The sequence below is a fragment of the Pseudophryne corroboree genome, chromosome 4 (genome assembly GCF_028390025.1).
Source record: "Pseudophryne corroboree isolate aPseCor3 chromosome 4, aPseCor3.hap2, whole genome shotgun sequence".
In the NCBI taxonomy this organism is placed as follows: domain Eukaryota; kingdom Metazoa; phylum Chordata; class Amphibia; order Anura; family Myobatrachidae; genus Pseudophryne; species Pseudophryne corroboree.
In genome coordinates this window covers 486,123,180-486,146,627 of record NC_086447.1, presented here as the reverse complement: position 1 = coordinate 486,146,627, position 23,448 = coordinate 486,123,180, and the positions used below count along the sequence as shown (strand labels likewise).

Genomic DNA, 23,448 nt, shown 5'->3' with positions numbered 1-23,448 from the left:
CCTCCCGCACATGCGCACTGTAATCCCTTGGATCCCAGGATTGGAGGCTCCAATCCCGGGATTCAAATCCCGGCATTTTTGGGCCCAAATCCCGGGATCCCGCCGATCCCGATCCCGGGATTGGCCTCCCTAGGCGTTATATTATAACAAGCCTAGTGGACATTTTACCTCTATTCTGAGCTATCAGGATAAAGGATGGCTAGAGAAATGATGTACTTCGCACTTTGCCTACATTAAAGTATCTCCCATGTTGACTCTGTTTATTGATATGGTAATTATTACTCATCCATATCAGTGACCATTCACCACCTTATAGTCAGTAAACACTATTTTAAATTCTTTATTTACTTAAAAACAATTTTGAGGTTACATGTGCCTATGTGTTTAAAGTGTACTGTTCTTAATGTTTCTTCATAGTCACTTTCTTTTGCTATTGTATAATTCACTCTAAATGTTGTCAACACTAACTTGTTACTTTGTGATAAGTGTAAATGTACAGTTTCTGCAAAATAAAGTTTTGCACAAGTGTTTGTACTGTTACATACTCGTTGTCACATACCGCACTAAGCTCCAGATCATCGAGAAGTATTCTAGAATCCACATCCACAGCATCTTGAAGCTTTTGCATAAACAAACTTTGCAAAGGGACATCTGCAGAGCAAACCACACGCACCTAGAAACAAAATTGGCTCCTTTAACACATGAATTGACACTGGGGTAAAAAGACAATACTCAGGATGGGTACAAGATTTAAATAGATTAGGATATGAAGAAGTGAAGTTACCTCAAAGTCTACTTAATACGGGTTCTCCTGTTGTGCTAACTGAATAGAATTCTATGTCAACACACAGCTGACATAAGAAAATGACATATGATTCTGCAGTGCTAGTTGTTGATTGGGGATGAGGTAATCCATGCAACAGAGAAGGTATAAGGCCGGGTACACACCTAAACGATTTCAGCATGATTTCTCATATTGGAACAACAAAAGGTGCAGCACTGGCAATCAAAATATATCATATACGGCACTGTGCATGTTATTGAAGGATGGGGGATGTTGTTCCATTGTTTATTACATCGAAGAGTGTGTACGGGTAATGTGGCATGGTCCAGGACGTAATGAAATAGTCCCGACCATCGGCTCAATTGCTCAGATGTGTACCCGGCCTAAGGAATGTGGATTCCCTTTCTAATAAAATGTCAATCATATTTTAGAGAAGATAATTGGACTTCACACGCAGTATCTTACTTAATCATATTGTGTAAACATAAGTGGGTGTGTATGATATGTCAATCTTCACAGTGTCACAATGGTCATAACACTGACACTGACCATGTGACCTGCCATCATGTAGACACTGAGGAAATGTAGAAATGTTAGAATGTATAATCCATATAAATATAATCCTTAGTGGCCCAGTGGTGTCTTATCTGCTCCTGGCAGTTGCAGCGACGTCTTCTGGGTTACTGCAGTTATATGGGTGTGACTTCCCACAGAGGGAGTGGTTGGTACGTTGAGAATTCTCGCCTTAGCAATAAACCTAATCCCAACCACCCCTCCCCCACCCCCTGTAGCCTAGCCCTATCCCCCTAGTACCTAAGGGGTCTATTTACTAAACCTTGAATGGAGATAAAGTCAACGGCAGTGACGTGCGGTGGGGTGAGGCAGGTGAGGCAGAGCCTTTCCTGTCATACTTACTTTTAAACCAGAGTTTTGACTGACTAAAGTATATGAAAAATACTAAGAATTTGTTTGAAATATCTTCTTTGCATTATTCTAATAATTTTTATAGCTTAAACTATGGGGTAAAAAGTTTATGGCAGGTGAGGCAGTGCCTCACCTGCTTATCTTTTCCACACATCTCAGATCAAACCTCACCAAATTTCCAGGAGTTTATAATGCTGCACCTGTGTATAATGCCCAGATGTACCCTTTGGCTCATAGATTGCATGTAAATCTGGCTCTGGGGTCAGCCAGTGCCTCCTGATCCATTTAGCTCACCGCATGTCCCTGGTCAACGGAGGTAAAGTACCAGCCAATCAGCTCCTGCCATGCCACAGGCTGTGTTTGAAAAATGATGGTTAGGAGCTGATTGGCTGGTACTTTCGCTCCATCCAAGGCTTAGTAAATAGACCCCTTACTCTCCAGTCCTACAGCCTAACCCTAATGTCGACATTCTGAGAATGTCAACATGAAGCTGTTGACATTTTCACAATGTTGCCATAACGGTGGTTTCTACATTATGAATTGTTGAGCTAATGAAAACATTCCAATATAGTTGACCCCATTTGTTTATCAGCATGAGAGCAACAAACTGCTGCCATTGGTCTAAGTAAAGTATGTGGCCAGTATGCCTTTGGAGAAAGGGTTCCATCAGTACAAGTAATAAACCTTATATGATAATGTTAAGCCCACGCATGCATCTAAAAGAAAACATTGGAATATAATTCTCCATTTTGGGTATGGTGCTGCTCAACCAAACTCAAAGTAATATCATAAAGACAGTCAATTTATTTATTTTGGGTTGTACTCCAAGAATTCAAATACACGGAATAAATACATTTAAAGAATAATGTGCAATTTTTTCCCCTCAGTATAGCTGGTGGTATATTCTCTTGTGGTCTGTCACAGTTGTGTTAGATAACAGACACATGTATTAATACAATGTATTAGTCTACACCAGTCTCTGCAATGACAAATTGCAATGTGATTATGTATAATGGTAGGCAAACGAGAGCTAGGCCCCATACGGCATCCACAGTGCAATGTATCCGTTATGCTATCATATTGTGTAATTATAAGTGGCTTCCCACTATAAGACTAATAAGACTTCCCACATAATGCTGTGTGCTAAATATATGGAGGAATTACAAATACCATGGGCCAGATGTAATGATGCCCGAGATCGCTAGAGTTGCGGGTTCCTGGCAGATCTCAGACGTTTTTTTAAAGGGGCAATCACTTATAAGGCAAAACCATGGGCCTAATTCAGACCTGATCGCTGCTGTGCGTTTTTGCACAGCAGCTGATCAGGCCTGCACATGCCAGAGAGCTGACAGCCGTCTCAGCCCTGTGATTGCCTCTGCGCAGTCACTGGGCAGAAGGGGGCGTTTGGCCGCCGTTTTAGGAGAACTGTCTGGGCAACGCAGATGGGGGGGGGGGGGCAGGCCGCAGCGGCTACGTGACGTCACACGCAACAGCTGTGACTCGGACAGCGATGAGGAGATGTGCTGGTAGGGAGCTACTCTTCAAGTACAAAAGCATCGCCGTTGTGCGATGCTTTTGTACTTGTGTGGCTGGGTAGGGCCTGACATGCGGGGTGGACTAGCCCTGTGCTGGGCATCCCCCAGATGTCAGGGAAGCTGATCGTAGATGTGCTAAATTTAGCACATCTACGATCAGGTCTGAATTAGGCCCCATGTCTTGTAAGTGATTGCCCCTTTAAAACAACGTCCGAGATTGGCCGGGAACACGAACCTCCGGCCATCCCGGGCGCCATTACATCCCGCCCCTAGGCTTGGGTACTGGAAGAAATTAAAGGAGAATCTGAGAAAAACACAACCAAACCACATAATACTAATGTCTACGAATGTTCCTGGTTCATGTGATTTGTTCATTTGGTTATGTAAGCATGTCCAATCACTATTACAATTACCAATGTATGTATTATTCAGTGTTTTAAAAATAGATACTGCTTTAGAATTCCACATTTGTTGTCAGTTTTGTCAGGCACAAGGTTAAATGACATTTTAAAATCCATGTAATTTCAGGAAAAAAATCTTAATATCACGGAATTATTACTGTGAGATATGAGTAAGTACACTGAAAGGCACAATTTACAGATTATCAAACTTCCATAGAAGAACAAAGTGAATTTAGTATACAATGGACATATCTTTTAGAAACAACAAATGTTTGTGCCATTTAACACATTATAAGTGTTCGCCAATTAAATTAACTGGATACTAGCAAAATCTGTGATATACATAGCATGAATGGGGATGCTTACATTGTGTAGGCCAGGGGTGGGGAACCTCAGGCCCGAGGGCCGTATAAGGCCCTCAAAGCCACTTGATCTGGCCCGGCCAGGCTCACCTAAACGAGAGGAGATGCCGAGCGCCCGCTGAGATTTTACCACCTGCGGGCGCCCGGCTCAGTAGCAGCCGGAGCAGGAGCTCACTCCTGAGCTCCAGCTTCTGGCTCAGGCAGTGTACATGTGTGGCTGTGCGGCGCTATGGGAGAGACGTCATGGCATCTCTCCCATAGTTCAGAGGAGAGGGAGGGCAGCGGTCCGGAAGCAGGAGCAGGGCTGGTGGGCATTGTGGTTTTTTTTCTGTGTGTGTGTGTGTGTGTGTGTGTGTGTGTGTGTGTGTGTGTGTGTGTAAGTGGCGCTACTAGGGGGCATATTTAATGGGGCATAACTACAGGGGGCATATCTAATGGGGCATAACTACAGAGGGCATATTTAATGGGGCATAACAACTGACGGGGCATATCTAATGGGCCAAAACAACTGACAGTCGGCATATCTAATGGGGCATAACAACTGACTGGGGCAAATCTAATCGAGCATAACAAGTGACTGGGGGCATAACTACTGACTGGGGGCATAACTACTGACTGGGGGCAGGCTAATTTTTAAGTTGATAACTTTTGTATGGCCCCCGAAGGATTTTATAAATATCCAAATGGCCCTTGGTAGAAAAAAGGTTCCCCACCCCTGGTGTAGGCGATTCACTTTTTCTTCAGCACTTAAACTATACAGGTCATGCTGTAGAGATAAGGCTTATTGTTATATATTTCTGTGATGACATTTGTCTTTAGCCAACTACAGGGAATCATCTACACCAGGCATGTCAAACTCAAAATCACAACTGGGTCGAATTATCAAGGTCTAAGTGTGTGGACAGCAAGAAAAAGAAAGGACACATAAACAGTGCTGACCGGGTGCCGGACGCAGCACTCTCAGTGTGCAGGCATGGCGTGTGTGAGAGGGATCAGTACTAAATCCCGCTGGACGGGATCCCAGCGGTCGAAATACCGACACCGGAATCCCGACCACACAATCCCGACAGGGGTGGCGAGCGGAACGCAGCCCCTTGCGGGCTCACTGCGCTCCCAACGCTGCGTGCACGGTGCCTCGCTACGCTCGGCACACTAATTTGTTCTCCCTCTATGGGTGTCAAGGACACCCACGGAGGGAGAATATGTCGGGCTTGTGCCGGTCGGGATTCCGGAGTCGGTATTTCGACTGCCGGGATTCTGTCCGGCGGGATCTTGACCGCATCCCGTGTGAGGTGGTGCTGGACATTAGCGGGTGTCTGTGCGCACCAGCCACCCACAGTGCACACAGCTATGAGTATAATAATTTAAAACAAAATTTGAGTGCCTTATGGCCTGCAGCCCCTAGTACCCTGCCTGACATGTATGGACAATTAATTTTTTGAGAATTAGTTCTCAGATCACAGAATACAAGTGGAGAGAGGCTATAATAATTTTGTATGACCTTCTCCTAAAGTATTATATGTGTGTTTATCTGTGTACCATTATTTTATCATACTCTAATTAAAAGTTAAGTTTTAGTTTTCAAGCGTGCCCCAACACAGAGTCTCTCTTTTCTTTTGAAACTTTGACATGTATGGACAATTACTGTGCAGCAAAAAAACACGGCCCTGTATATGCAGTGTGATCCACCCTAGGGCACCCTGCACTACTGGCTGACGCTACATACACACAGCAGCTCCTGCCACCGCCTACTGTATATTACCTACAGGAAGCTAGCAACTTGATACACAGCGCAGCTGCCCCCATGTATCGGCTGCAAGCTGAGAGCCATGGCTCGCTCTGCCCGCTAAACGGGAGACGATAGAGTGGCAGGGGCGCTCTTTCCCAGCAACACTCGGGCACTCAGCAGCCAGATGTGCGCATGCACTGGGAAAGCTGTAATGATCACCGCATAGGAGCCGGTGGGTGGTACAGACAGTGGGTCAACGCCACCACTGGCGGACGTAGGCGGAACTCAGAGGACGCAGTTCCAGCAAAAGTTAACTCCTGCCATCAGGCCACCAAAGGATGCAGTAGGGGCCGCATATGGGCTGCGAGTTTGACACCATGGTAATACCCATTGTTTGTGGTTTATCTTAAAACTTTGTTCAAACTATGGAGATTGAATAATGTGGTGGGGAATTTGCAGACAGGATAAATACTATATATATTTATATTCATGAGCAGACTAAGAAGTTGCTGAAAGGTGCTACTGGTGCAAAGAAGTTCTAGTTCTGAGTTGTAGTGAAATACAGGTACTTGTACTAGCTTTGTTTATAGCTGTTTTTAAAGTGAATAACCACCATTTACCAGTACAGGTTTACAGTAACAAGCAAAGCACATAACTTACATTGGTTATAGTGCAGAGGGTGTGTGAGCGGGAGGACCAATCACAAGCTATAATCTCTTGATCATTACTCCCGCTCACACACCCTCTACAGTATTTTAAACTGGCAAATTTAGTGACAAACTAATACAGTGCAGCACGTTTTTTCACCCCCCTAAAGAGACAATAATAGGATCTTGTAATTAGAGTTTGTCATTTAATGTATAACAAAAATTTGAAAACTTATAAAGGTAAATTCCACATCTGTAGTCCCTGACAGTAAACAATGATCATCATGTTAGGAATGGCTTATGTTAGATCACTCCTTTATGTGTTAACTATTGTGGCAATGTAATTAAGAGGAATACTAAATATATTAGATTTTAAAGGCTCTATATGTATTGCTTTATTTGATAATTACATTTTCTGACCTTTCGCTTTGGAATAAACACAAGTATTCACACAGTAGGATGTAGTCAAAAGGGCGACAATTACAATGTCAATATTCTCATTAGGGTTAGGCTGCAGGTGATAACTTAGGGTTAGGCACTAGAGGGAGTGTACTGTACCTTGTGGTCATAGAAGGCATCAATAAGAGTTATGAATCTGCGAGCCTGGGACCGCTTTGTCATGTTTAGCTGTGGGATTTGTCGAATAAAAACGGTGTCAAAATTCTTGCACATTTCAAGATAATCACTGGCACCCAGAGGCTAAAATATAAGGATGAAAAGGTCACAAAATGTATTACTTTACACCATAAAAACATCCAAAACACGGAAGGAGTAGCAACTAAACTGGACATTTCATGACACAATACAATTCTTTGACTTAATTGTAAAACTACTTGAAGCCAAGATACTTGCTGACATAGACTTGTTTGTCTTTATTCACTTTTCATATACCCCTTGCTGACTACTGTATTAGAAAATAGAAAACGTCGCATAGGGATTTGCCTAGATGATGTCATGCTGAAATATAGGTGTTGTAATTATCTTTTTCATAACCCAGCCTAATCACAGTGGCAGAGACCCTCTTTATTTATCAAATAAAAGAATGCTGCCGGTGGTGTAGCAATGGACTCGTAGACTAACATACCTTTATCTCTAGTTTCTTTAAAATGTAGAACCCTAGGTCTCTGGTAGCTTTACAAAGCATGCATGAGGTCTCTGGTAGTTATAGACTTCACTCCTCAGATGCCTGGTACCATTATACTGCTTTCCTCAGATCTCTGGTGGCTCTATAGTGCACTCCTTGGAGTTTTGGTAGATTGACAAGGCACTGCTTCTATCATTGATGGCTTTACAATGTACTCCCCAGAATCACTGATGGCTTTATAATGCATCCTCAGATCTTTGGTAGAGACCTCCCTCTCAAGTCCTGCATTTGCCCCTGATATAAGGTGTGCAATGTAAAGTTACCAGAGAGCTAAGGAGTTTTGTGTAAAGCCACTAGATATCTGTGAAGGGTTTGTAAAGCCACCAGATATATGAGGAGCACATTATGGGGGTAATTCCAAGTTGATCGCAGCAGGATTTTTGATAGCAACTGGGCAAAACCATGTGCACTGCACGGGAGGCAGATATAGCATGTGCAGAGAGAGTTAGATTTGGGTGGGGTGTGTTCAATCTGCAATCTAATTTGCAGTGTAAAAATAAAGCAGCCAGTATTTACCCTGCACAGAAACAATATAACCCACCCAAATCTAACTCTTTCTGCACATGTTATATCTGCCCCCCCTGCAGTGCACATGGTTTTGCCCAATTGCTATCAAAAATCCTGCTGCGATCAACTTGGAATTACCCCCATAATGTGCTCCTCATATATCTGGTGGCTTTACAAACCCTTCACAGATATCTAGTGGCTTTACACAAAACTCCTTAGCTCTCTGGTAACTTTACATTGCACACCTTATATCAGGGGCAAATGCAGGACTTGAGAGGGAGGTCTCCATGTATGTGTATGAGGACAGTGGGGAACTAAAACATGAAATTAAAGAAAACATTGGTAGTACAGATGCTTCTATTGGTTTCTGAAAGTTCTGAGCTGATGGTACTGCATGACATCATTCATTTTTCGAAGGGAAGCAAGCACGATGTGTCTTTCATCTGATGCACTAAGTAAGTTTCCTTGGTTGACCAATCACGGTCCTTAACATTGCCGATTTCTTTGTGTTTCAATACTGAGATATACAGGCAGGTACTTATCCATCTTGCAATACAATCAGGGAGGCAGCAGGATAATGACCCCAAACATACTGTACAGCCAAGGTCAGTGTCAATAGTAACTATCTTCAGTATAAAGAAGAAAAAGGAGTCCTGGAAGTGGTGATATGGCCCCCATAGAGCCCTGATCTGAACATCATCAAGTCTGTCTGGGATTACATGAAGAAACACAAGGATTTGAGCAAAACTAAATCCACAGAAGATCTGTGGTTAGTTCTCTAAGATGTTTAGGACAGCCTCCCGCCGAGTTTACTTCAAAAACTGTGTGCAAGTGCACCTAGCAGAATTGATGCTGTGATGCTGTTTGGAAGGAAAAGGGTACTCACACCAAATACTAATTTGATTTAGATTTCTCTTTAGTTCATTCACTTTGCATTTTGTTATTTTAGAAAAATATTAACACTTAGATTTTTGAAAACATTCGTACTTTGCAGCATTTTTTCCACACCTGCCTCAAGTTTTTGCACAGTAATGTATATACTTTATCAAAAAGTGAAAATATGTATGTATGTAACGTGGTTGAAACAGCTGTCAGACTGCTTCCTTTGTCATATGGATATTGATAATAAAAACACCTCCTGCTAAACGTGAGTGCTGGTTCTTGTACCTTTTCTATGAAGTGATGTTCTTACTGTATATTAACTTTCGGACCCTGCACCTCTGTTCATTTTTAACAGTGTGGATTTATATATACGTGTATATAGACAAATGATTATGTCCTTGAAGAATAGTGCCACTATGAACGTGACAGCACTTTCCAGTCTATTACAATGACTGTTCTAATAAGCACTGTTAATTTTAACTTCATAGGCAAGCAGCCAGGGAGGATCCTGTAATTCCTGAACTTTCACAAATTTTCTTTGAATAATTAAGTCTATATACAAAAGGAGTACATACAACTGTGAAGGTTGTCTTATGAACACATAGCAAGACCTATAAATGTTTCTTCTCAGACATGAGACTGCTCTACTGTTACTCACTGTAAGACTTTATTCTCCTTTCGGCTTATTGATGCCTTCTTGTGAATACTGGCTCTGCTTACAGAATTGCTGTTTTCATTTGGTACCACAGTGATGTCACAGGTTTAAACTACCGATAGGCAGCGTATTGTCCAAATGTCTGCCTCCTCTGTGTGTAGGTGACAGCTAAGTAACATATTAGCACAATCCTCTGATACAGCCCTTAATAACATTCAATAGGGAACAAAATAGGTCAACATTGACCATTATGTTCCTGATTAAGTAGCATGCAAGTCAGCCACATTGTTTTTAGGAATAAATGCAGATCTATACCTGTATTCACTGCTTGTCACATACATGTGACCGCACTGTTCCTATCCATTGACTTGTGAAATTAGCAGTCATTAATACAGGATGTAATTGTAAAATGCCTGCCATTCTGCTAAATGCCCATGCTTAGTTTACCTGCACACACCCAGTCATCACCTTGTCAGCCGCAAGAGAAGATACGGCTGAGATGCGTACTACTCTGCATCACCTATAGTTGGCCAACATTGTGCAAGCTCAGCTCGGGCGTATGCGCAGTGTGAAGAATCAAAAGATCTGATCCCCAAATGGAGTTGCTTGCACCTCTGAATCAGCCCCTATAGAGACATACTATTGTTTACCTTAAATTCAACATTGTGTGCACATTGCCCAGGTCTGTAGAGGACAGTATGGAGTTTTGTACTAATTTAAAATAAAATAAAAAAAAGGATGTTGTTTTAAGATAATGACATTGCAGAGTGATTCGTTTCAGTGTCCGACCGCTTAAAAACATGCTTTTGTTCATTGTTTAATAAAAACACTGTCCAACGAGAGCAAAAACAAAACTCTCTGAAAACAGAAGGGTGTTAACTTGTTTATAGTTGCCGGGGCACTTACTCGGTCACAGAGTTCCTCAAATGTGCAGTCAGCAATGCACCCACAAGCTTTACTCAGCTTCAGCTCCCTGCCCTGCACTTTCAGAATCCTTGGTCTTGTTACTATGGAAACAGGAACAAAAGCTCAGTCTTGTCTAGATAATTACCCTAAAATTCATCCCTTACAGCTAGGAAATGCATAGCTTGATGAATAATAGCGCATGATTCAACACATAAATTAGACAAAATGCTGATACAATGACTGCCACTTGAGAGTGGCATCAACCCATAGGCTGCAATGGAACTTATTAATTGGTCAGTAGAGATTGGGCATTGTGTTTTAAATGTGTTCTCTTTCAAGAGAAATTAACTTACGTACCATCATTTTGTTTCTGAGCCAGCTCATCAAACAACTTATCCATGACAGCCTCCACATCAGCTTCACTTGTGCTACAGAGAAAAGAAGAATAGCATGTGAGATTAATGACACTCAAAGCCTGCATCTAACAGCTGCCTGGGACCGCTTAGCTTCTTGCCCATTACACCTATATATCTATATTAAAAGCTAAAAGGGATGTTATGTTCTAAACACAAACATTACATTTACAAAATACACTAAAGTGGAATATTAACTTGCAGGGAGATGATTTGGCCTTATTTGCATACACTGAAAGGCTCATGTGGTTCCAACTTCTATTAATGAGGAAACCCAGGCACAACGAGGCATTAGTACAAGGAAAGCAGCCTACTGGCTATTTTTTGCAGGCTGAGCAAAAGCAAACATACCAAACAGCAAATGTCTTTTCTTCTCATGTGTGCTGGGTTCATGACTATATATAATGGCAATATGAACTAAGGCGTCTTTATTAAGCTTATGAAAAGAACCTTCTCTTTAAATATATAGCACAAAAGATATTGTCCCTTCATTATGCTTTCAAGATAATGAAAGATTTGAGTGGATTATAAGTAAATCATTGCAACTCTGAACATCAGAGACACAGTGCTGGAATCTGAAAAGTATGCAGTCCTAAACTCCTCACACATAATGTATAGTGTTTCCCATGGGCCATCTTACAAGAGTGCACTTTGTGTATGGCATATATGTTACAATATGCAAATAAGCAGGTCTGCTGCTTAACAAATGTATATACAAATTAAAAAAAAAAAAACAAGACCAGAATAACCAGCTGTAAAAGACAGTCAGTGTTCATTGTGTGCCTGACTGTCCAGTGTATGTGTACATGATTCATAGGTGGATGCAGTGGGGATATGCAAGCAGTTGGTCAATGTTTTTCTACTGCGCATGCAGTATAAACATACCTCCCAACATGCCCCCCTCCAGGAGGGACAGAATGCTCTGCTCCTGGACTTCCCTCTTAATTTAAGATTGCCATCACCTGTGCTGAAATACCTTTCTCCTCAGTTAGCTAGTTCTACACAGGTGATGGCAATCATAAATTAAGAGGTAAATCTAGGAGAGCATTTTGTCCCTCTTGGAAAGAGTCATGTTGGGAGCATACTTGCCTACCTGACCCTCTCCATGAGGGAGAAAATGCTCTGTTCCTGGACTTTCCTGGTAATGTATGATTGCCATCACCTGTGGTGAGCTAGTTAATTGATAAGAAAGGTGTTTCACCACAGGTGATGGCAATCATACGTTACCAGGAAAGTCCAGGAACAGAGCATTTTCTCCCTCATGGAGAGGGTCAGTTAGGCAAGTGTGGTTGGGAGGTATGGTATAGAGTCGGACGCAGGGTCTGGGAATTACAGCGGGCTTTCCTGGGAGGTATCAGGAGGGTGGAGAAACTAACGCGGGTGTGTCCCTGAAAGTGAATGGCTTGGAACAACTGGTATAGGAAGCCACACTTAGATGGAGAAACGGCACCAACCATAGTGCTAGTGCAAGTCTGAAGACTAAAATGCACTGACTGAAGATGCTGCATGTGGGTGTCTCACCCCCAAAATCGGATACAGCAATTGTCCTGTCTCCATCCATCTGTGAATCAGCCCCCCCCCCCTCTGTGTACATGATAACTCTGTGTTTGTGTATGCCCAATGGTCCACTGTTTCCTAGGTGTACATTAAGGTCTTGTGTGTACATGATGGTTGGTTCTGTGTGTGCCCAATGATCCTGTGCAGTCCTGATGGTCCCATGTGTACATGATGATCCTGTGTGTAAATAATGGTTCAGTGTGCACCTTAGAAATTGTTTATGAGTGCAGGTGTCTCATTTGATGGTTAGTTTTGGCAAACAGTTTAACAGCAGAAAAAGCAAACCTGAACATCTTTACAGAGCTTCACAGTTGTCTACCTGCACATTTACATTGATACATTTGCTCCATTTTTCTACTTTTCAATGAGTGAATAATTTTTGTCCTTTTTGTATTATTGTTATCCTTTTTTGTAAAGCAACAACATATTACTCACTGCCATAAGAAAGCCCCATATGTTTAGGATATGTGTCAACAGACGATACAAAGTTGGAAAGAAATTTGGTGTACATTACTCAAAATAAAATAAAATAAATAGTGTATTTCCGCACTTATGCGCAGCTGTACCCATCTCAGGAGGGTAGCTCTCCCTATTGGAGGCATAACCGCCAGGTTTACTATTAGCTTACATCAGTGTGTACTTGCACTATACAAGCAACAGATACAGTATGTGCTGGTCTGCATGGTCCATAGTTGTGTGAACGCCCTTACTGAACAAATATATTGAACAAAAAGTATTTGTGCTTGGATGTTTCTATTTATTTACTTATTTATTTTGTACCTTCTTTTTCCATAGACCCAAGCATTACTATTTCCTGGGCCTTCTCACCAACAGTTTAACCTGGATTTACATTCTGCACCACTCTGCCCAAATAAAAATGTCTCTTTTCCTGTAACCCTGGTATAGCACTGGCTGCCGGATTTCATATTTTATGTTCCAAAAAACTTTTTTACAATCTGTTTGTGTTTTGTTTTAAATGGACATTATTGGTCCTTCACTGCACATGCTCTGGAAAAGCAAGATGCCCTGAAGATAATGAACTGCCACCTGGGTCCTCAAGAGGCAACGTAAGGACCATTATTCCCTGGGACAGGAATGCTATTTATTAAAAATAAAGGTTTAGAAAGATGAATATTAATGATTTTTTTTTTGCTGTCTATTTGTATATGCTTATATATCTATAAACTGTAGAGTGTTCATTTGTAATAAACTAATGTACATAAACATGTACATTAACAATTTATTTCTTACATATGTGAATATGTGTGCTATTTTGTTAGGAGCCTGTTAATGATTTTTAAGAGGGAGTAATAAATTATTAGGGAATTATATTATGCGGTGGTTAGAAAAATGATCTCTGTTATAGCGAGGACACTAGGATGTTCTTTGTATTATATGGCAAATACTATCACACACTATGCATTGTATGACAGTAACTAAGATGCTGCCTGTATTGTATGGTGGTCTCTAGAATGCACTACTTATGGTATGGTTGTTTCTGGAATGCTCTTTGTTTTGTATGGCAGTTTCTGAAGTCATCGTGTATTGTATGAAAGTCCCTGAAATGCTCTTTATGTTGTATGGTGGCCACTGGGATGCAGTCTTTATTGTATGGTAGTCTTAGTGATGCTCTGTGTGTGTGTTGTATGGTGGTCTCTGGGATATTCTTTGTATTTTATGAAAATCCCTGAAATGATCACTATACTATATATAGGTCCCTTATACACCTTTCAGACATGTCTGAAAGCAAACAACCCGGGACTTAGGGGGACATTTACTAAGCAGTGATAAGAGCGGAGAAGTGAGCCAGTGGAGACATTGCCATATCAACCAATCAGCAGCTCTGTATAATTTTATAGTATGCAAATTATAGATATTACTTCAGTGCTGATTGGTTGCCATGGGCAACTTCTCCACTGGCTCACTTCTCCGCTCTTATCACTGCTTAGTAAATGTCCCCCTAAGTCCTGGGTCTGTGACCCTTCTCCCGACCAAGGTCATGGAGCTCAGACCCGGCAATTTCCCGGGTCTGATGTCTAAAAGGGGTATTAAATGCCTGCTTTTGGTGTGACTCTGAAAGCGCACGGTGGTGGTAGATGTTTTAGGGAGGATGGTACAAACGAGTATATTAACCAAGGGCAGCTGAAACCCTTAATCAGGCTATGTATTTGTGCCCAAAGGTAACAGTAAATAATAGTAGCAGACTGCTGTTGCAAATGCAATGGGACAGAAGGATCCTAACAAGGTTTCTCCAATAACAATTTCATACCTCCCAACATGACCCTCTCCAGGAGGGACACAATACTCTGCTCCTGAACTTTTCCTTAATTTATGATTGCCGACACCTGTTTTGAACAGGTTAATGGATTTAATGGATTAGAAAGGTGTTTCAGCACAGGTGATGGCAATCATGAATTAAGAGAAAAGTCCAGAAGCAGAGTATTGTGTCCCTCCTGGAGAGGGTCATGTTGGGAGGTATGAAATTTTTTGGACATTCCTCTATAACAACTTTTAATAATATCACTGCTATATTGCTCACCCCACAAGAAGCATTTTGGATAAATTCTAGATTCCAAAAGGAGACAAAAAGACTAGTTGCTATCATCATTTATAAAGCACACAGAATACATACAGCACGGAGTTGGCTTTAAACTAGTACAAATCATTACACTGCCCTAAATATTTAAAGGTACAAGACAAGCCAACTTTGCAGTCAGAAGACACCAGTATCACTCTGGAATAACTGTTTCAGGTTTTCTTTCGACCTAAACCAGTGTTAGGTTTAGCCTTTTTTTGTGACTTAAGTTGATTTTAAAATTATTATTACTTGTGCTGTTTTGATATTTTTGAAGCTTTTTTTCTTTACATTTGAAAAAATGTAAAACAAAAGAAAAAACCCCAATGGCACAAAGGCAACTTTAGAGTCTGACAACACGAATGTGTAATACAAAACCATTTATTAAAATAACACAATAGAAACTATTTTATCTCCGGAGATAGACATATTATAGACTGTATAAAAAAAAAATGTAATGCTTCTCTTTTTTTTTTTTGTAAACAATTTATTGGACAACTGCACTTTACAGAAATATGAAGATACAGATCATAGCAAAACAATAGACATATAGTGGGTAGTGTGAGGGCAACACCAATAATACAGTTAAAACAGAAGATCATTAGCATAAAAATCAGTCAATCAATGAGGTTCTCAGGGCCTATAAATGGAAGGACAAGGAAGATGTTACGAAAGCTAATAGAAGGGTAATAACCCAGGAAGGGGGGTTAAAAAGGTGGGGAACCTAAAACAAGACATTCCAAATTATACCAGGAGGTGAGTACTATAGCCTGCCTGAGAGAATCTTTTACAGAATCGGGTAAAATTCGAACATATGGAAGCCAGATATCGAAAAACTTTTCTATTCTCTTTGTCTTGTCTGTCGCCATCTCTAACCATTCCATATGGAACAGAAACGATAAACAAGGCAGTAATAAAGCCAGAGAGAGAGTGTCCGTGGATATCCATTGTGAGAGAACAGCTTTCTTACCGGCTGCAGTTATTTTAGCTAATAGGACGCGGTGCCCTGGTGATGGTTTGGGGCTACGGTGTGGTGGATTTATGTCCCAAAAAACCCACTCAGGAGATATTTCAATGTTGATGTCCAATTTCTCCCAAATAAAAGTTTGGATTAAACTCTAGAATTTATATACCTCTGGGCAATTCCACAAATAATGGTATATGTCAGCGTCTACCCTGCCACATTTGAAACATTTAGGAAGAGATTCAAATGTTTGAAAAGTCAGTTAGGAGCCTGTTTTTCCATATCTAATAGACAGGAAAAAACAGACACCCAACTGACTTTTCAAACATTTGAATCTCCCCCTTAGAGTCAGATGCTATACCCATTTGAAATTGTAACTTAGGTGTAATGTAGGAACGGTGTAATATTTGGCAGTTCAATTCAGCATACGAGGCCAAAATTAGGCATTTATTCAATCGAGTGAAAGCATGAAGGATTGTTAGGATCGTAATAGATGGGAAATCAGTGGACCACTTAGATACTCCCGTTTGGGTGGTTTCCCAATCAATGGTCTTTCTAATATACGTATACAGTGTGGATGTGGAGTGAGTCCCGCCTGGAGATAATCTCAATAATTTATCCAAACCGTTAATTTTATCGTTTTCCAGCAGGGCAGCCAATGTGGCGTTAATATAACTGTGTAGTTGAAAATATACAAATAAAGGAATATGTATTTGAGGGAACATCTCACAGATAGTCTTGTAGGAGTGAATTTTGAGTGTACGCTGATCCAACAGCTGATATAACAATCGAATATTTTGTCGAGACATATCAGTTAATGTGGAATGGATGGTAGACCCCCAGAATCCAACGTTATGAGTTAGTGGGAGAAAAATTGTATTATAACTGGAGATGCCTAACCTAGAACGTGTTAAATCTCCATGCAGTGCATGTGGACGTTATTAGGAAATTATCCTTGAGTGAATTAGGAAAAGTAGAGGGGCGCATATGTAACAGACTAACAAGCGATATTTCACATAGCCTGTTCCAAGCCAGTATTAGCAAAGATTTCTGTCATTTGTATCCAGTCAGCGGCGTAACGATAGTTCGCAGCCAGCATGTAACTCCTAAGACAGGGTAAGTTGACACCCCCTAATTTTGGTAACTGACTCAATTTAAACAGGGAAATGCGAGGTTTTTTATCAGCCCAAATAAACCTACTAAAAGCCTTATTCAATACTGTTAAATCTACATCTGACAATAGTAAAGGCAGCATCTGCATGGGGTATAATAATCTCGGAAAGGAGGTCATCTTGATCAGTTGGCACCGTCCCAAGTAGGAAAGAGGCAAATGTTTCCAAGCACGGAAATCTGCTAAAGTATGGGCTTTAAGTTGTGGGAAATTAGACACGTATAGTTGAGAGGGAAGCACGGGGATATGAAGCCCCAGGTATACTATTTTTTGATTTGCCCAGTGAAAGGGGAATTGAATACTCCAGTTCTGAGCCGCTTTTGGGTGCAAGGCCAAAGCCTCTGTTTTCGTTTTATTGATTAGGAATCCCGAAATAGATTCAAATGTTGTCAGTAGTTGCAACAGACTAGGGAAAGCGATATGTGGGTTTCAGAAGTACAACAGCAAATCATCAGCATATGCGGAGACCTTGAGGTTGTAAGATCCTATTGTGATCCCTTGCCAGGTAGAATTTAGATAGCAATACCAGATGAGCGGGTCCAATGCAAGGTTGAAAAGGAATGGGGACAGGGGGCATCCCTGTCTGGTACCTCTGTGTAGGGCGAAAGCAACAGTATTCATCCCATTTACAGTAAGGAATGCGGAGAGGAGAGCATATAAAGTGCGGAAAAACCGGACGAAGCCTGTACCAAAATGTTGCCAGTGAAGTACTCGTAATAAATGGGACCAGGATACCCGGTCAAATGCTTTATCAGCATCACAGCTTACTAATAAAGACGTGCCATGTGGCACTTGGGCCGATTTAGTCAGGGCAGCTACCAGTTGCCTAAAATGATGTACCGATGCTCTTCCCTTCACAAAGCCAGTCTGGGATGGATGAAGTATTCTGGACAAAACGGGTTGTAATCTATTTGCCATAAGAGCAGATAAGAGTTTAAAATCTTGATTTAACAAGGAAATCGGGCGATAGGATTGAACTAAGGTAGGATCCTTGCCTGGCTTTGGCAACACTACAATGCGTGCTTGATTAAAGGTGGGAGGGGTGACATTACCAGACAGTATGGAATTGAATAAAGCTAGCAGGCGAGGCATTATATGCGGTAATAGCATCTTGTAATACTCAGCGCTTAGTCCATCTGGACCAGGAGACTTACCATTAGCTAGATTTTTTTTTTTAAATAAGTTTTATTGATTTTTGCAATAATAAGAACAAAAGCAAGAACAATAGACAGAATGTGGATCAATATAGGAGATACACAGAGATGGGAGGTCAACAAGACACAGTAACATCATGGCCCATAGTGATCCTATCAATCAAATATCAAAAACAGCAATACAATTATACAAAGAACAGAAAGTAAAACAGAGTAAAGCAAGGAAGAGAAAAAGAAAAGAAAGAGAGGTAAGTACAAGGAAAGAAGGGGAGGGGGATGAGTGTCGGCCAGACGAGGTCGTTCGCTTTACAGAGTTCAGACATATATATAGGCAGTGGGTCAGATGGTCGTCAATGGTGGCAAAGTGCAGTGTCCATGGCGTCCAAGTGCGAATAACGTTATCTGACGTATCGTGAAGGGCAGCGGTAATGCGTTCTAATTTGTTGTTACGACGATTATGATTGTCCTGCATGGCAATGATGGTGGTTTCATGAGTATCTATGATAGAGCGTGCTGTAGTAAGATCGTCTTCAAGGTTGGAGATACGCTGTTCAGCTTCGCCAAGTCAAACGTTATGTTCCTTTAGTTGCGTCATGGTGGAATCAGTGGCTTTTTTTAAACCAGCAAGTTTCTTATCCAACAATGGGGAGAGCAGATCACAGATTTCCTGATCCTTGGCCACCGAGGCCGTCGCATATTTAGAGGGATCGAGCAACCCATCCAGAATGTCGGTACTTGGTGGGGAAGGCGGGGGACTGGAAGGTGTGGAAGTCGAAGCTCTGGTGTCCCGGACTTTAGCCGACACAGGACTTCACCCCCCTTTTGTATTCTTGGCCACATATTTATCCATGAGAGCAAAAGAGATCTAGCAGTGGCATGTCACGTAGTAACAGGTAAAATAATAAAAGTAAAAAAAAAATCCTGCCCAGCAGGGAGTAGTGTTTTACTAAACAAGGACAAGCTGTGCTGCTCTGAGTCAGTGTGACTGCAGGGCAGGGTTATAGAAAATATCAAGGGGGTGTCACTACAGGTACCAGTGCAATGTGTGTGGACCCCAGTATCACCCAAAGTGTCACCATGAAGCACAGGTGTCTTAGGGGAGGGAGAAATATGGACACCCCCCGCTCCGAGCAATGTGGTGGTCGTGTGATATGAAAGCCTCGGAAGTTATTACCAGGCATACTGAGAAATGGTAGGGGTAGAAGCCAGGTATCCCCACAAGCTCCTATTTAGAGTGTAAACAAGAGGAGACTGCTAGAGGAGAGGCAGGAAGTTGCCAGGTGAGAGGGTTATTGTCCTAGACGTGTTAGCTGACTTCACAGGGTGACTGTGCTGTTGACTGTAGCAGTACAGGAGGAGCTTCAGGTACTGACGGCACTAGGTAAGTACCTTCCGGTGCCTCAGGGGTTATGATCCCAATGGTAGAAAAGCAGGGAGCCGAGAGGGGTGTCAGCAGGCCAGCCCTCAGTGTGTAAGGCCGCGGCGCCTCCGGTGTTGCAAGGGATGGAAACAGTGCACACAGAATGAAGATGGTGGCTGTGGGTGATAGGTGTACCCAGTGACAGCAGCGGAGTTTGGGAGTTGGTGCACTCGTGTTACTGAGTGATAGGGAGGAGCACCAAACCAGCGGGTTGCCGTGATGGTGTGCCTGTCTGTGCCCAAGAAACCAGCATACCTGAAGGAATACAGGGGAACCAGCGCAGGAGTCACATGCAGCCTTGGAGTATCACCACAGGAATCGGATAGCTAGGAGAGATGCACCTTCTGTGATACAATGTGTAGTGGGAGAGGCAGTAGTGCCTTCAGTGCTGCAGGCGGGAAGGGACATTCAGCGGGCCGGCAGCTGTAAGCAGTAGTCACGGAGCACACTGGGACGCCTGAAGCAGTGGCGGTGAGCGGGTCGTCAGGGCGTCCTTCAGGGTGTCTCTGGTGTGCAGCCAGGAGACCGGAGGGTATGACAGGAGAGATGGTTACAGGGGTGCCCGGCCGCCTCTAAGATGGCGTCAGCAGGCAGCGCGCACCACAGCTGGTGCTCGGATTCCGGGGAGAGGTGCGGTGGGGAGCCGGGTAGACAGTCGCCTTTTGCCCACCAATATCTCCGGCGGTCACCAGTGTGTGATGAAGTCCTGGGAGCCGCTAACTCCGCGCTGATGGCTGTTTTAGTAGCGGTAGACGGAGAGCTCGTTCTAAAACGTGGCCATCTCCTGGTCCGCCCACCGGAAGTCCTGTAATACTTCTCTTGTAACCATTTAAATATTACTTAATAAAAATGTAACAGATAAAATATGTGTCAATACAAAACACACGATGTTGCCAGCATTATCCTGATATATCTTTGTAGGAAATATTAGATATATAATGTCCACACAATGATGGTATTATACTTGCATAGTAAATAGTCCCAAAGGATCAGTACACATGCGGGGGTTTAAGTGAAAAGACCGGGTAGGCCACAAAGCACAGTTTATACTGGAGACAGCGGCAAATGAGTAGAGGAGAGATCGGGCGCATCCACTGTAGATATGTGGCGGCCCGGCTGACTCAGACTCTCCTCACTGACAACAAGATGGTAAATGTTGGTACAGTGATCTGCTCGCAGCCACCGATGCACTCCTTGTGGTTTTCCACGTCAAATTCTAGTGAGCATGGGCAATATATGATCCCAGACTTGGTGCTGGTTATAAATGGCTGGAGATAATAAACAGCTGGCACAGTACGTGTGCCAAAATGATGGTAACCAAATGGTGGCAAACAAACAAAGAATCCTTTCTCTTCAACTCGTTTCTCCACACTGAAGGGTGGCTTTCTCAAGAAGCAGAAATCAGCCACACACTAGCACTACTGCTATTTTGTCTAATTTGATAAAATGTGGCTAAAGTATGCAAATAAAATGTATAAAATGCAATAATAGCCTGAACAAGCCCTCTGCAAAATTTTAGACACAACTGGCAATACAAGACCCATCCATCTCAGTTGATGAAGGGGAAGTAACATGGTGTCTCCCTTCAAGGCTCTATAATGGGGTGTGACATGGCAACTAACACAATGTCTTTTCTTGGATATATTCTAATATTTATTTTGGATACAACTATGGCTCTACTATTGGTTATCACAGCTTGACTGTAACCATTATATTGTGTACCCTTACGCAAATAATCTGCACCATAACTCTGCTGCGAAGTACAATTTGTTCAATGCAGGAGCGTCAGAACGTTTTTTGGTTGGGGGGGGGGGCCAGGATAAAATCTCAATTTGGTGCCCCTAGCTCCTGGCCACCTTAGACAGGTCTCTATGAAGCAGCTGGGAGTGGCTGCTTGTGCAAATTACACCTGGTAGATCCCCTTATACACATTATGCCAGGTAGAGCCCATTACACACATTATGCCAGGTAAAGGCCAATACACACATTACGCCTGGTAGAGCCGCTTGCACACATTACACCCGGTAGAGCCGATTGTACACATTACGTCTGCTAGCGCCCCTATACACATTATGCCTGGTAGAGCCCCTATACACATTATGCCAGGTAGAGCCCATTATACATATTATGCCGGATATAGCCCCTTGTACACATTATGCCTGGTAGAGCAGCGTTTACACATTACGCCTGGTAGAGCAGCGTTTACACATTACGCCTGGTAGAGCAGCGTTTACACATTATGCCTGGTAGAGCCGCTTGTACACATTATGCCTGGTAGAGCAGCGTTTACACATTACGCCTGGTAGAGCAGTGTTTACACATTACGTCTGGTAAAGCCGCTTGTACACATTACGCCTGGTGGAGCCGCTTGTACACATTACGCCTGGTAGAGCCGCTTGTACACATTACGCCTGGTAGATCCCATTATACATATTACGTCGGATATAGCCCATTATACACATTACATGGAGGAGAAGGACAGAGGTACAGATGGCATAGGGAGCAGAGGTAAAGAGGGGGGAAAAGGGGGGAGTATCAGACACAGAGGGGACAGAGGCATGGATGGAGAACATGCCATAGATATACAGACTGTACAGTATATAGGAAAGTGAGCAGAGGCACTAATGGGAAAGAGGACTGAGGCATAGAAAGGGGAGGGGTAAAGGCACAGTTGGAGGGGTGGGGAAAGCAGCGCACATGGGGACATAGGGGAAAGAGGCACAGATGGGGACATAGGGGGAAAAGGCAGACATGTGGATATAGGGGAAAGAGGCACACATGGGGACATAGAGGAAAGAGGCACACATGGGAACATAGAGGAAAGAGGCACAGATGGGGATATAGGGGAAAGAGGCATACATGGAGATATCGGGAAAGAGGCACATAGGGGAAAGAGGTAGACATGTGGACATAGGGTAAAAAATCACACCTGGGAATCCTGTGAGAGCCTCTATCCAGTCCAGCCAGGGGATGCAGGGGGAGGAGGAGAACGGAGGAGCAGCAGGAGACCTGGGGGCGGGGCTACATGCAGATGAGTGAGTAGAGGAAGTTGAGCTTGTCGGGAGAGCTAAACATTCCCCTGCGAGGCTGCTACTCCAGAGTGAGGGGGGCATACAACCCCCATTGCCGGTAATAATGATATAGTGCTGGCAGAGGGGGGCCGCTGGTACTAAAATCCCAGCTCCGAGCTGCTCCTTCTTACCCAGCTGAGAACATCAGGGGCCCCTGTAGACCCTGTGCTTCCTGTAAACCCCCCTCTCTATTGCTTTGACTTCAGTCCCACTCTCATCTGTACAGCGTTGTCTGCAAGGGGAGACCCAGCCGGGGGATCGCGGTGAAGTGCTCCCTCCTCCACTGCTGTAGCTTGCCACATCCTGTCAGCAGTGTGACAGGCGCAGCAAGCAGCGGAGCGGGGAGATCGGCTTTCCAGGCAGGCGCCTCCCTGCATCGCGAGCCACGCTGAGCGGCTAGCGCCAGATCTGCTGCTGGGTAACGTGCTGCTGTATTAGCAGCGGTGCCGGACACTCTGCTGCTAATACAGCAGCACGGGCAGCTCTGAAGCTAGCGGCTGCACAGGCGTCCGGGTGGATGGCGCTTCTCTCAAGTTTTGGGGGGAGCGAGCTGCCCCCTTGCCCCCCCCTATTCCGACGCCCCTGATTCAATGTATATTTCATTCATAGGGGTGAATTTACTAAGTTGGGAGTTCTATTTGAGATGG

At 43.1% G+C, this 23,448-nt stretch overlaps 1 protein-coding gene and 1 long non-coding RNA gene across 5 annotated transcripts in view; one reads left to right on the top strand and one right to left on the bottom strand.

Annotated features, from left to right (window-relative positions):
- AFG1L (AFG1 like ATPase) overlaps positions 1-23,448 on the bottom strand; it is a 402,277-nt gene that overhangs the window by 8,288 nt on the left and 370,541 nt on the right. Inside the window, exons 9-12 of one of the 2 annotated variants that reach the window (XM_063917076.1) lie at positions 10,834-10,904; positions 10,477-10,577; positions 6,941-7,081; positions 560-673 (exon numbers count right to left, since the gene is read on the bottom strand). In XM_063917076.1, the coding sequence (XP_063773146.1) occupies positions 560-673; positions 6,941-7,081; positions 10,477-10,577; positions 10,834-10,904 (427 nt within the window). The remainder of the gene's footprint in view (positions 1-559; positions 674-6,940; positions 7,082-10,476; positions 10,578-10,833; positions 10,905-23,448) is intronic. The other variant, XM_063917077.1, reaches the window with a different exon arrangement.
- LOC134909811 (uncharacterized) overlaps positions 1-23,448 on the top strand; it is a 317,263-nt gene that overhangs the window by 282,798 nt on the left and 11,017 nt on the right. For 2 of the 3 annotated variants that reach the window (XR_010176034.1, XR_010176035.1), the window contains one exon: positions 13,242-13,634. This is a non-coding gene — a long non-coding RNA (uncharacterized LOC134909811). Of the gene's footprint in view, positions 1-13,241; positions 13,635-23,448 lie in introns of those variants that run through there. The other variant, XR_010176036.1, reaches the window with a different exon arrangement.